The sequence below is a fragment of the Cololabis saira genome, chromosome 9, assembly GCF_033807715.1.
Source record: "Cololabis saira isolate AMF1-May2022 chromosome 9, fColSai1.1, whole genome shotgun sequence".
Taxonomy (NCBI): domain Eukaryota; kingdom Metazoa; phylum Chordata; class Actinopteri; order Beloniformes; family Belonidae; genus Cololabis; species Cololabis saira.
The window spans coordinates 11,030,136-11,044,832 of NC_084595.1; the positions used below are offsets into that span (position 1 = coordinate 11,030,136).

A 14,697-nucleotide genomic window follows, 5' to 3' on the forward strand; every position below is an offset into this window, starting at 1 on the left:
CAATAATACAATAGAATACTTTTATTGTCATTATACATGGGTACAGTGAGAAAAAGCAGCATCACCTCTCCACTTCGAGACAGTGCAAACAGATAAGAAATATAAATAATGTAAAAATATAAAAAGGTTAAGGTGCATTTTGAATAGTGAAATCAAGACCTGAGCTCCTATCTACAGATAATAACATATAACTACACATGTGGTGGAATATTGCACAGATACGCTGGGAAAAAGTATTGCACGGTAAAAAAAAAAAAAAAAAAACAGTAATGAAGACATTCACATTTTGTTCAGGGCGATTATGGCTTTGGGGAAAAAGCTGTTTTTCAGTCTGTTAGTTTTGGACCTGATGACTATGTAGCGTCTTCCTGAAGGCAGCAGGTCAAACAGGTCAGAGCCGGGGTGGGAGCTGTCTTTTTTCTGCTGAGGCAGAGCCACATATATAATGGCTGCAACAACAACAACAATAATAATAATAATAATAATAATAATAATAATAATAATAATAATAATAATAATAATAACACAATCATATGCTGTAACAATGCTGCTGCAACGTTCACTTAAAAAATAATAAGAGCTTTCATTTGTCTATTTACTGTACAGTGAGCGAAAATAACCTGAGTCAAATTCCCTGTCTTGTTTGACCTGACCTGACTGATTCTGATTCCGATTAAATAAATAAATGCTCTGATTGAACAGTGTTTTCCACATTTTTTGTTTTGTCTTCCCCCAAGCTGTTGCTCTGATGAACTCTCAACACTCATAGAGTCTCAGAGTAATCAATCACAATAATCAATAATCAAGATCAGAACCAGAATCAGAATTAGAAAGAAGTTTATTGCCAAGTAGTTTAACACACACAAGGAATTTGTTGTGGTGATTGGTGCAATAAAAAAGAGCAAATAATATTAAAGGAAAATAATAATAATAATAATAATAATAATAATAATAATAATAATAATAATAATAATAATAATAATAATAATAAAAATACTACTACTACTACTACTACTACTACTAATAATACTACTAATAATAATAATACTTATACTAATAATAACACAATCATATGCTGTAACAATGCACCTTCCAATATCCATGTCTACCTCATACTGCTGCAACGTTCACTTTAAAAAAAAATTTGTATATATGTTAATAAGAGCTGTCAGTTGTCTATTTACTGTACAGTGAGCGAAAATAACCGGAGACACATTTCCTGTCTTGTTTGACCTGACTTGGCCAATAAACCTGATTCTGATCCTGATTAAATAAATAAATAAATGCTCTGATTGAACAGTGCTGTCCACATGTTTTGGGCCTTTAAATGGTGTTTGATCCGGAGCAGCCCTCCACCATCCTCGGACAGAGACGAGACACCGGGACGACAACCCTCCACCCCGGGGCTGTTGGTGAGGAGCTCGCAGGTAAAAAACCCTTTAATAATGCGCTCACTCGAGTTAAAATCCTGCAGATAATAAGCGGATAGTAAACAGAGACGACGCACACGAGGACGAGCCTGCACAGAAAGAAGCAGCAGCAGGCCGAGGCAACATGTGAACGTGATTTGTGACTAATGTAGATGTAGATTGCATGCACGTAAACACGCACAGTGATTATTTTACACTGCTGTTTTTGTTATTGTTCATTGGAAGCCTCAATTATGGTTCCGCGTTAAATCGACGCAGAACCATCGGCGTAGGGTACGCGGCGACGCACACCGTACGGTGCGCGTCGACGCGTGCCCTACGCCGTAGGCTCTGCGTCGGTGTAACGCGGAACCATAAGTGCCCATAGACGCTCATGGTTGCTGATGTTTTCCTGGATGGAAAAGTAGCCCACTAGTCCTGAGCCTGTGTTAGCTGGCTGCTAGGCTAATTTATGATCGGATCAGCTCGTATTCTGCCTTTAACTCATCTTTTTTTCTGTGCAAACATCAAGCATTTCGAGGCGCTACTACTGCGTTATTAACATGTTTTACCATTTGACGTAAAATACTGCTTTTGGCTGCCATCGCTGTGTCTGAGTCTGTTCAGGTGAGTCGGGGCGTCCGCCTGGAAAATAAGTTCTAGAATATTTTTTAAAAAGTGGACATTACTGTGATGAATGCCGTACTGAAGATATGAATGTATTTACCCCGAAAATTGATAAAGCCATTAAAAAAATCACAAAGTAGCTGGTGAAACAAACAGGCAAATTGAAAATTGCTACATTTCTCAACCGACCCTTGCCGTTGTTTATTATGATGATGATGATGATGATGATAATGATGATGATGATGATGATTATTATTATTATTATTATTATTATTATTATTATTATTATTATTATTATTATTATTATTATTATTATTATTATTATTATTATTATTAATAATAATAATAATAATAATAAACAAGTATGTTATGATGTAACAGTCTGTTAGGTGGTATTTATGCAAAAATTAGAATATTGTGATTTTCTATAATGCAATTACAAAAACAAAAATTTCATACATTCTGGATTAATTACAAATTAACTGAAATATTGCAAGCCTTTTATTATTTTAATATTGCTGATCATGGCTTACAGCTTAAGAAAACTCTGTCTATCCTATCTCAAAAAATGTGAATATTCTTGGAATCTTAATCTTAAACTGTAAGCCATAATCAGCAATATTAAAATAATAAAAGGCTTGCAATATTTTAGTTAATTTGTAAATAATCCAGAATGTATGACATTTTTGTTTTTGTAATTGCATTACAGAAAATCACAATATTCTAATTTTCTGAGACAGTCCTGTAGACAACTTGAATGATAAAACATAATTATCTTTTTTGCATATCTTTAATTGCATTACAGAAAAAAAAGAACTTCATCACAATATTCTAATTTTCTGAGACAGTCCTGTATATGAGCTTTCCAGAGACCCAGAGCCTGACCCCCGAGCAATCATTACATAAACATAACATCAACAAATCATCATATAAACCAGTGTTTCTCAATCCTGGTCCTCGAGGCCCACTGTCCTGCATGTTTTAGATGTTTCCCTGTTTCAAAACACCGTGATACAAGTATCTGTGTCATCAACAGAGCTGTGCAGACCTTGGTGACAAGCTAATGAGGACCATTAATTAGAATCAGGTGTGTTGGGGCAGGGAAACATCTAAAACATGCAGGACAGGGGAGGACCAGGATTGAGCAACACTGATACAAACATAAACAAAATATCATCATATAATCTGCTTCTCATCTGGATAACGTGAGACACATAAACGAAATTAGGGGGAGACCACACCTGTTTTTAGTTTTTACATGTAAACATCACTGCCTGCCACCTGAAATATACAAGTCAAAAGCATCTAATACCTATTTTAAACAAGCCTTCAATGTCTTAAAAACAAGCTTTTGATTGTTTTTGCTAAATAAATTAGAAATTCCGCCTCTGAGCCATGTCTTTAGCATCCCAGTCTCTAACCACATTATCTATGTGGGATTCTGAGTGGGCGGGGCTATGATAATGAGGCTCTGTGCTGATTGGCTGCCTGAATGACGCGATACACCGCTACGGAAAAATGTCAGAAGCTCCGGCCGGCGGAGTTAGTTGTGGGCGTGGTTTCACGCATCGGAGACCAACCTATGTAAATCACATTTTCGTTACGTAACGACGGGAGCAGAATCTGAACGGCTCGTAGAAGCCACATCAGACTGGATGGCTCATCCGGGCGGCTGTACAGACACTGCAGAATTTGGTTCCTTTCCTCCTTCTCTGAGTTGGCAGGCTGAGGGGAGACCACTTTATATATGTTAAAGCAAGAGAAATAATAGGTCCCCTTTAATTGGAAAAATTAAAATCAAGATTCACTTTACTGATGAGGTGATTGAAATGTTGTTTGTCCTAATCAGGTGCAGAGCTGCTGCCGTCCCGCCGTTCACGATGGCTCAGAACCAAGTGATCCTGCAGTTCCACTTCGCCACGTTCGGAGACTCCATGCTGCAGAAGATGAACCTCCTGCGACACCAGAGACGTTTCTGCGATGTCACCGTGCGCATCAACCAGTTGGAAGTTCCCGGTCACAAGGTGGTGTTTGCCGCCGGCTCGTCCTTCTTGAGAGACCAGTTCATCCTCCAGCAAGACTCTAAAGAGGTCCAGATTTCCATGATCCAGGCAGCAGAAGTGGGCCGGCAGCTGTTGCTGTCCTGCTACACGGGCCAGCTGGAGTTTCCTGAACTGGAGCTGGTGCATTACTTGACAGTGGCTAGCTTCCTCCAAATGGGCCATATTGTGGAGCAGTGTACACAAGCCCTCAGCAAGTTCATCAAACCACAGGGTTCACGCCAGTTGAAGGTGAGTGTCGACATGAAGAGGGAGAAGAAGGACGAGGGCTTGTCCTCCCTGGGACAAAGAGGGAACGAACGCTGCCTGGTGCGGACTGTCCCCCAGGAGGAAGATGCGGAAGAGGAAGACGAGATGGTAGTGGGAGAGGTTGAGGGGGGCGATAATGGTGACAGTGATGATGATGATGACGATGACGATGATGATGTGATAATAGAGCCCAAGAGCCCTGTCCAGATATTGAGCAGGCATCCAAAGCAGGGGGTGGTGGAAAACGACATCACCATAGTAAAGGTGGAGTCTGTGTCCGACGGAGCAGAAAGCTCCATCACAGGTCACTTCTCCGCCAGCCCCCCCGCTGCCCTCCAGTCCCCTGAACCTCAACACTCGCTCATTAACTCCACCGTGGACAGCCGTGGCAGTGAGATGGCAGTCCCGCCGAGCATGACCGGGTACCCACACGGCACCCCGCCCGTGTCCCCTCCTGCAGAGAAACACATCGGACACCAGAGGAACTATGACAAACCCCTTCAGTGGTACCACCAGTGCCCCAAGTGTGCCCGGGTTTTCCGCCAGCTGGAGAACTATGCGAATCACCTGAAGATGCACAAGCTGTTCATGTGCCTCCTCTGTGGTAAGACTTTCACACAAAAGGGCAACCTGCACCGACACATGAGGGTGCACGCTGGCATCAAGCCGTTCCAATGTAAAATCTGTGGAAAGACCTTCACCCAAAAGTGCTCACTGTTGGATCATCTAAACCTGCACAGTGGGGACAAGCCACACCGCTGTAACTACTGTGAAATGGTCTTTGCTCACAAGCCAGTACTCCGAAAGCACCTCAAACAGATTCACGGCAAGAACAGCTTTGACAATGCTAATGAAGCCACCCAGCACGAGGGGGGTCTAGAGTTTGATTTTGGACGAAAATATGATATCCCTGAAACTTTTTAATTTTATTTAAACTTTTTTTTTTACCTTTTTTTCTTGAAGAGCAAAGCATTTCTGAAAGATTGCCAGATGAGTGGAGATTTGGCTTTATCGGCCTCACCCTAAGCTCACCCTGATGATTTTAACTGAAGGATATGATCCTAAACAAAACTTTCCAGGTCTGCACTTCACTGTAGCTTCATTACTGTGGACTGTTGTCTGTTGTGCACAATACAGCGTAGATGCCTTCATGTCATACTTGAAAATTAAACACTGAAACATAAAACAATGTTTTAGCATCATTGGTTTTTATAACTGAACTCTGTCTTCGTGTGTACTGTCCTATGGGAGAAAAAAATGTCAAAAAGGAAAAGTTTCCATTTGTGTAATTGCATATGGGCTCCATTGTAGACTTTCTTAACTGTGTTGATATAACATGTACTTGATAAATAATATAAACTTGAAAGAGTGTTGGTTAAAATGGAATGCCAAAGTATATGTGTTACCTGAAAAGGTTATTTTATATAGACTTTATATCAGAGGTGCAATTGGACCAAAGTGACAATGTATTTGTCCTGTGTTTATGGAAGTCGTTGTGATTATGAAATAAACTAATTCTTAATCATTGTTTGGTTTCATTTTGCTTTTCATTCACAGACATTTTAACACAACAGTGCAGAAGAATGACAATAACAAGTGTTTTAGCTTCCCTGGTGCAGAGAGTAAACTCGACCTGCTGTGAGTATCTGAAGGTGACATGTAAATGTGTGGCGAGTACGTACAGGGTTCCATTGTGTGCTGGAATTTATCTTCACACGAGTATAAAAGTGCTGCACTTTTTGCATGTTGAAGAGACGGCGTTACCCTCCCGTCATTTACTTTTGCAGAATGAGATAATCCTCTATGTGTGTTGCATTGAATATTGTCCTGCAACTTTTTGAATCCAATGGCCTGTTGTTAACATCCCCGTCACTGGGCAGCAACCAGCAGTTGTGACCTGAAACAAAAATCTAAACAGACCCGGTCTTGGTTAATAAACACAAGTTATAATTGTGGAGTGCAGACACATAACTTTAGGTGACAACTTCCAGACGGTATGTCCAGCACCATGTATAGTATTGTATGAAAGTCTGCACTTTACTGTTGGACGAGATGCTGAAGCAAGAACAATAAGCTTTTAGCAGGACTTGCTTTGTTGTATCAAGGTTAGATTCGCCTATATGTGAATCTATTTGATTAGTAAAGCCTTCGTAAATCAACACTAATTATTTAGTTGCAGAAAAATGGTGTGAACGAGTATTTAGCTTCAGCTAAGGTAAAATCTGATTTCACACATGTGAGCCAATACCTTCCCTGTTTGGATTTTAGGTCCTCTCTTTTTAGATAAACCCTGTCACGATTAGTAGTTTCACAGAAAAAGCTGATGACGAAGCAGCGCTTCCTTGAAAATGACACAAAAACATTGTGCTTTGATAACAGAATATGTAAATACAATTAAGCAAGAACTGATGGAAATCCACATATTGTAACAAAAGTACACTGTTTCATCAGCTGATTTAGTCTTTACTGGTTTTTTTCTTAAAAAACAATAAAATAGTACCTTGTCACAGCCAGTGTGATTTGCATACAAAAAAATTTGAATGAAGACAGTTATGTTCACTCGTCTTTTATTGCTCAGTCCTTGGTGCACGGTGCAGCGATGAGCAAGACATCGGGCTGCTGCCACAACTGTATCAACTATGTGTTTGAATATGAAACACCAAAGACCCTGGTCATCCCAGCTGGATGTGTGGGAGTGTTTTTCAGGATCAGCCAGTTCCTGATCGTGCTGTATGTGGTGGGGTAAGTCTTAAAAAAAAAACCATACATGACTGTTTGGAGGATGCTGCACTGGGTTGGGATTTTGTAAGAAAAAACTAAACTAGTCATTAAATGCAGTTTGATTTGATTGCACGGTTGAGTATCATCAGTACTTGAGTTGAGGGGGGATGAGGATGGGATGGCATCCCCCCCTGAAATCAAAACGGTCAAAATCATCCCCCCTGTAAAACTGCCATCCCCCCTTTCCGTCCCTTATGTCATTTCATCAATGAATGAGCTATTACTGCTATTTCAACATTTAGAGTCATCACCAGAAAAATAACACCAGAAAATTAACTTATTTGACAATTTTTACCTGTTTCAAGTAAATTTTCGCTTGAAATGAGTAGAAAAATCTGCCAGTGGAACAAGATTTATCTTCTTATTCCAAGCAAAAAAGTCTTGTTCCAGATTTGTCAGCTTATTATAAGTGAAAATCTACTTGAAACAGGTGAAAATTGTTGTTTTTTCCAGTGATGAATAGAAATAAGACAAATATTCTTAAGATTTTGAGTTTTTGCAGTGATCCATGTTACTTATCCTGTGAAGGACAGAGTCATATTGATAAGTTCAGAAAACTGTCTTTTATTGTTGTGTTTTGATGTATTTGATGTAAGTCCAGTGGATATTTAAAGCTTACAGAAGGCTGCATTTAACTGCTGCTATGTCATTCCTGCAGTATTTCTGCAGTTGTTTTGGTCAGTGCTATTATTTGTAATATATTATATTATTTGTAATCAGCACAAATTATCTGTCCCCATATGATAAAATCCACCATCCCCCCTGATTTTCTTTTACAACTCGAGTACTGAGTATGATGCTGCTGTAGGTATGTGTGTGTGGTGCAGAAGGGCTACCAGGAGACCGACTCCGTCATCAGCAGCGTCACCACCAAAGTTAAAGGTTTTGCTTACACCAACACATCTGACATGGAGCCTCGTTTCTGGGATGTGGCTGATTACGTCATCCCCCCACAGGTGTGTAAGCATCCATGGCGTATTTAGCCAATCTATGCTGGACTACATAGTCATGAGTCAGGTGATAACATTTCAATAATCTTCTTCCACGTTTGTCTAACAGGGTGATAATTCATTCTTCGTTTTGACAAACTTGGTTGTCACCCCTGGACAAACTCAGTCACGCTGTCCTGAGGTAAGTGACTGCTGTTACATGACATCCCATAATAAGAAGGGAATCCATGACTGATTTAAAAACAAGTTCAGATCAGCTGTACATTCACATGTAGATGGAATAAGATCATTATCTTGTCGAATAATCTTGTCAGACTTGTGGGAATACTGGACTCCACATTGTCTGGAATTGGTTTTATAACCCTTACAAACCCAACAATTGCTTCTCTAAGATCATAACATCGTTGATTGTGGGAATAATGATTCAGAATAATTCTATAAGAATAAGAATTCAGTTATTACAATGACAATTGACAATAAGATCACGGCTGCTAATATATTTGATTAATATATATGATTTTGGGGATTATAAGATTGAATTGAATTGAATTGAATTGAATTGAATTGAATTGAATTGAATTGATTTGAATTTAATTTAATTTAATTTAATTTAATTTAATTTAATTTAATTTAATTTAATTTAATTTAATTTAATTTAATTTAATTTAATTTAATTTAATTTAATTTAATTTAAGTGCTGAAGTCTCATTGATGTTAGCTGCTTCTTCTAACACTGATCACGGACCAGTAGTGATAGTGGCAATCATAAACAACTTCATGATGTGTGTGGATAGTTCATATCTGGACTCTTGATGTACGAGGGCCAAGTGTACTTCCTAATTGGGGTTTCCTCCCAGTGGGACAGGCCCAGAAATCCACACCAGGAACAGGAAGATATTTTAAACATTTATTACCAAGATGGGGCCAGTTCCCTACCTAAGTGATTGTTTAAAAAGTATGTAGGCAACTAGCCTTTGTCTTGGGCCTTTGACGTGTGTTTCCACTGGTGGTCCGTGATTTGATTTGATTTGATTGGATTTATTCACACACACACACACGCACGCACGCACGCACGCACGCACGCACGCACGCACGCACGCACGCACGCACACACACACACACACACACACACACACACACACACACACACACATGTGAATTGGTCTCCTGGATTGATGAACATAAATACATTAGACAGGAATACATACATGCACTTATACTTATTTACACACTTAACAATACAACATGCACTTTATACTATACTGCCACTTACATTACAACATATCCCATTACAAACACTTATCATGAAACATTTAGTGGTCCCAAAGTGTACATTTATATATATGAGCTTAACAATTGTTTCTTTAACTGGCGTTTGAATATGGAGATGGACTGTGACTTTTTAAGGCTGATCATTCAACTCGTTTCCAATCTGTGGTCCCCGACACACAACACTCATACTTGTTCCCACAAGTTTACGTTTTTTTCCTATAATAAGGTGTTTATGTCTAGTATTTGTTATTTTCCAACTCACGTGGATCATTATGTAGCTTAAACACATCTGGTGAAAGAGGACGAACACGCTGCTTAAGGAAAACACAGTTTCCGTTGACTTTGCCGCTTAAATGCCTTGACTCTTATCTTTGTCCTCACGTCAAATGTGCCTGATTCAAACACAGACCTGACCTTTGAACGAGGCTCTGATATGACTGAACACGCTAACCTCGTAACTCGGCCTCTTGCAGCTTCCAAACCCATCATCCATCTGTGTGGACGACTGTGACTGCATTCAGGGACTTAATGATCCTCGGGGCAACGGTAGACTTTTCTCTCTGACATGATTCTACTAAACTATCCGTAAATAGTACGATAATAAAGGACAGGAAAAAATGTGAATAATGATCAAATTTTCCAGGTATACGCACAGGTCTATGTGAGAACTACTCGACCTCTGTCAAGACCTGTGAAGTGATCTCGTGGTGTCCTATTGAAGTAGACACCCACCTGCCAAAGTAAGGATTGATCTAACGTTGTATATACTGTAAGTCATTCTTTTGGAAAAAGCTTGACGGTTTGTTTTAATATCCCACAGACGTGCACTGCTAGCTGCAGCAGAAAACTTTACTGTGCTGATCAAAAACAGCATAACGTACCCAAAATTCGACGTTCACAGGCCAGTTTACTGTTTCTGAATGTAAAACGTATGCATGTGTATCTGCACAACTTGTGCAAACATATATCTTTACTGGATGTAATTATATCAAATGCTTGTTTCCCCCTCCTCCAGAAGAAACATACCGCCTCATGTTAACTCCTCTTATCTGAAACGATGTGAATTCAGTGCAACAGACCCCGACTGTCCCATATTCCGCCTCAAACACATGGTATCAGAGGCTGGGGAGGACTTTGAAGACATGGCTGTGAAGGTAACTCTGATTATCATGGTGCTGGACAAATGGCAAATTGAATTTTCCATTTTCTAGCAGTGTATTTTATTTAAATTTATATATTTTTTGAGGGTGGCATCTTAGGCATTCTTATTGACTGGAGCTGTGACCTCGACTGGTGGGTAGGGCAGGCAAAGTGTTACCCCAAGTACACCTTCCGCAGGTTGGACAACAAAAACCCTGTTAACGACGTGTCCCCTGGTTACAACTTCAGGTAAATATATTTTTAAAGCCATGGATGACATTTTAACAAAAATAAAATTGAATTAAAAAAAATCTGCATGAAACCGCTTTCTTCAGGTTTGCGAAAAACTACAGGACACCAGCCGGAGAGGAAGAAAGGATATTAATTAAAGCATTTGGTATCCGCTTCAACGTCATCGTGTTTGGAACTGTGAGGCCTGAACAAATCTTCAGCTTATCATGGCCTCATCCATAAGATGTGCTCATTCAGTTTGTATTGATTACAGTTTTGGTTTCATGCAGGCAGGAAAATTTTCCATCGTGGTAACCATCGTGAACCTGGGTGCAGCCTTGTCATTCTTGAGTTTGGTGAGTGAAAGAGTCAGCCTTGAACCCAGATAGTGACCATACAAAGACAGCTGAGTGTAGGGCTGGGCAATATATCGAGATTTTAATATATATCGATATATTTCCAAACGCGATACGGCACAAGACAATACTGTTTATATCAATATAGCTTATTTTGCGACAAATTAACTGTACATCAACGCTGACCCCTCTCGCAGTGGGAACATTGTTACTTGCCACAGGGCATCGCTGAAACCTGACAATGTTGACAGGTTAGTTTTCCTGGCACAAAATCTGTAAAATGTACAGTATATGACTTGTTGTAATTATTTGAGATTTGCTCAAAGAGATGCAATATCTGTTTACATGTTTTATTTGAGATTTGAACAAATGTTTTATTATTTGCACAACTGTCAACCTCAGTGGAAAAGTCTGCCTGTTACTGTCTACATTGTATTAATTGCACAGTGTATTTTAAATGAATTGTTATGCAGGAAAAGGATATTATTTGTTTTATTTTATTCAAGAAGCATTTTTATTCTATATATGCAGTTTCATTTGTTTTATACATTTTGATATTGTGCAGACCTCTGTTAATAAAGGTACCTGTGTGACATTTGGCACGTGACTTTGTATTAAAACTGGCTCTGAAAAAGATGAAGCCAACAGAGATGCTATGCTATAATGCTATGGGGGAAACCCCAATTATGTCACGGAGAAAATATCGATATATATCGAGTATCGCCATTCAGCTAAAAAATATCGAGATATGACTTTTGGTCCATATCGCCCAGCCCTGGCTGAGTGTTGTGTGTATCTCCCAACAGCTGCCTCTGGTTGCAGACTGGGTGATGGTAACATTGTCGAAGAAACGAGATCTTTACAGCAGGCACAAAACAACGTATCTGAACGAGGAGGTTGGCGCTGAATCAGTGAGTGACTTCCTCTCGCTCTGAATACTCAACCACAACACTTTACATGAACATTTACTCGTGTATTTATACTCCTTCATGTTTGTGCGTTCTAACATGTAATTTACTTGTTTTCTTTTTTATTTCCTCGAATAACGCAGGTGTCTTTGGCCACCGAATATGGAACCCAGTAGCGCGCTCAAGAGAAAAGACAATCTTTTTAAACAAGAGTTGTTGAAATTTGCCACTAAAATGTGATGAAGAGGGGGGTTTCATCTGTTTTCCAGGGTAACTGAGAAGCCAAACATTTCCTGGGATCTTGATGTCATGTCTGTAAAGTGCTTATGACAAAATATCAACCATCCAATATTATGTTATATCATGTCTGTACACCTTTGTTTATCAGACCTGGTTTTACTGAGAGGAGTCAGCCATTGTTGCTTTGTACTTTCCACTTCTGAGGTACAATAAATGAAGCATACAGTATTGGGTAATTGGGTGAAGATTAAGGTTATTATCCTTTTGTTTTCAAAATGTAAAACATTTTTTTATAGTTAGGCGTGGTATCCACATTACACTCCAAACTGAAACGTATTTATCTGCTGCAGAGCCAATTAGGTTTGCTGTGGTCCTACATGGACAGACAAAACGATCATGAAGCCGCACAGATTCTCTAAACAGATCACTCGTCTGAGTTGGAACATTTGTTCAATTTGATTCACCAAACCAACATCATGTCACTATCCCCAGAAGAAAACACACAACCTCTACGACAACACGGGTCGGACGTTGTTGCCCTTGGTTTCAGCTGTTATGTAGCCAAATTCTGCATTTAATAAAATTGCAACTTCTACTCTGATCTGGGTCTGTGATGTAACAACACCCTCCAAAACCTGAACCACTCAATGAATAATGCAGTGACCCAGGAGGAAAGAACAACGATTCCAGATTCCAGTTGAGTAACTGCATACACAAAAGGTCTGAAATACTGTTTGTCAAAGCTCATAGCACTGCAGTAAAACTAATAAATAGAATTTGAAACAGGATAGCATTAGCAGAATTACTACAGCACTATCATAATAGCTCTGATTAAAAAATAAAATCCTGCTGGGCCTGCAGAAGATACTACTGCACAATTTTCCTGAAGAAATATAGGAAAAGATGATTTATGAATAAAACAGTGAGGATCCTTGATGATGGATGTGGCCCTCCGGCATTGCTCCTAGATCTGCCTCAGATTGGGAAAAGGGATACGAATTATATTCCTCACTGGCTTCTGCTCCTGTTCATGAACCTTGCAGTTCCCATACCAGGAAGTAAGGCTGTACGTGAGCATGCTTGGAAGAGGTGGAGACCTGCCGTTTCTACGGAGGGCTGTGGAGCTGTTCCTTCAGTCTCTTTTTAAGACTGCTGTGCAGTTAATGCCAGAAGTTAAGTCATCATCAGACAAATGGACATCCAGGATTCTGATGTTCTTAAGTTTACCACCATGTATTTTGTTTAATCCACATTGAAGCCGAGATTGTGGGACTTAAAGACAGGCACAGACTGCAACGGAAAATTAGGTCTGCAGAGAGGATAATTGGGACTGACCTCCCATCTATCCAGGACCTGTACCGGTCCAGGACCAGGAAACAGGCAGGTACCATCTCTGCAGACCCCTCACACCCAGGACACAGTCTGTTTGACCTCCTCCCCTCTGGACGGCGCTACAGAGCACTGGACGCTAAAACCTCCAGACTCAGAGACAGTTTCTTCCCCCAAACTGTTGCTCTGATGAACTCTCATCACTCATAGAGTCTCAGAGTAATCAATCACTGTGCAATATTCTGAATCAGAATCAGAATCAGAATTAGATAGAAGTTTATTGCCTAGTAGTTTAACACACACAAGGATTTTTTTTTGTGGTGATTGGTGCAATACAAAAGAGCAAATATATTAAAGTAAAATAATAATAATAATAATAATAATAATAATAATAATAATAATAATAATAATAATAATAATAATAATAATAATAATAATAATAATAATAATAATAATAATAATAACCACAGTCATATGCTGTAACAGTGCACCTTTCAATAACCATGCCTACCTTATACTGCTGCACCTTTCACTTTTTTTTTTTTTAATTGCATATATGTTAATAAGAGCTGTAATTTGTCTATTTACTGTACAGTGAGCGAAAATAACCGAGTCAAATTTCCTTGTTCCTTGTTCCTTGTTTTCTTGTTTGACCTGACTTGGCCAAATAAACCTGATTCTGATTCTGATTAAATAAATAAATAAATAAATAAATAAATAAATAAATAGATAGATAAATAAATAAATGCTCTGATTGAACAGTGCTGTCCACATGTTTTGGGCCTTTAAATGGTGTTTGATCCGGAGCAGCCCTTCACCATCCTCGGACAGAAACGAGACACTGGCCCTGGGACGACAAGATAAGATAAGATAATCCTTTATTACTCCCTCAATGGGGAAACTCACATGTTAGCAGCAGTACACTTAACACACACATGCAGGGAAGGGGGTAGAAAAGTAAAAAGTACGAAATATATATAATTACAAGATATAGACAGTATAGACAACCCTCCACCCCAGGCCTGTTCGTGAGGAGCTCGCAGGTATAAAACCCTCTAATAAATACTTGAGTTAAATCCTGGAGATAATAAAATATAAGCAGTACTCGAGTTGTAAAAAAAAAATCAGGGGGGATGGTGGATTTT

At 39.2% G+C, this 14,697-nt stretch overlaps 2 protein-coding genes across 4 annotated transcripts; both read left to right on the forward strand.

The window, feature by feature from the left end:
- The first annotated feature begins 1,180 nt into the window (after positions 1-1,180).
- On the forward strand, positions 1,181-5,872 carry zbtb26 (zinc finger and BTB domain containing 26). 2 transcript variants are annotated; one of them, XM_061730454.1, is made up of 2 exons: positions 1,181-1,427; positions 3,886-5,872. In XM_061730454.1, the coding sequence occupies exon 2, from the start codon at positions 3,917-3,919 to the stop codon at positions 5,267-5,269; it is 1,353 nt and encodes a 450-aa protein (XP_061586438.1). In that variant the 5' UTR covers positions 1,181-1,427; positions 3,886-3,916; the 3' UTR covers positions 5,270-5,872. The 2 variants fall into 2 exon arrangements, with proteins under 2 accessions (XP_061586438.1, XP_061586439.1); XM_061730455.1 differs by lacking the exon at positions 1,181-1,427 and adding an exon at positions 1,472-2,036.
- A 1,072-nt stretch (positions 5,873-6,944) lies between these two features.
- On the forward strand, positions 6,945-12,818 carry LOC133450936 (P2X purinoceptor 4-like). 2 transcript variants are annotated; one of them, XM_061729836.1, is made up of 12 exons: positions 6,945-7,087; positions 7,935-8,082; positions 8,186-8,257; positions 9,822-9,894; positions 9,992-10,088; positions 10,169-10,249; positions 10,364-10,502; positions 10,595-10,737; positions 10,824-10,917; positions 11,010-11,075; positions 11,882-11,986; positions 12,127-12,818. In XM_061729836.1, exons 1-12 carry the CDS (start codon positions 6,945-6,947, stop codon positions 12,157-12,159), a joined length of 1,194 nt encoding a protein of 397 aa, XP_061585820.1. In that variant the 3' UTR covers positions 12,160-12,818. The 2 variants fall into 2 exon arrangements, with proteins under 2 accessions (XP_061585820.1, XP_061585821.1); XM_061729837.1 differs by lacking the exon at positions 10,169-10,249.
- Positions 12,819-14,697: the final 1,879 nt, after the last annotated feature.

Bases quoted from the DNA above. Each gene is read 5' to 3' on its own strand.
- zbtb26 (XM_061730454.1), top strand. From the start codon at position 3,917: ATGGCTCAGAACCAAGTGATCCTGCAGTTCCACTTCGCCACGTTCGGA.
- LOC133450936 (XM_061729836.1), top strand. From the start codon at position 6,945: ATGAGCAAGACATCGGGCTGCTGCCACAACTGTATCAACTATGTGTTT. The intron at 7,088-7,934 runs GTAAGTCTTAAA...ATGCTGCTGTAG, and splicing joins ATCGTGCTGTATGTGGTGGG to GTATGTGTGTGTGGTGCAGA. The intron at 10,918-11,009 runs GTGAGGCCTGAA...GGTTTCATGCAG, and splicing joins ACGTCATCGTGTTTGGAACT to GCAGGAAAATTTTCCATCGT.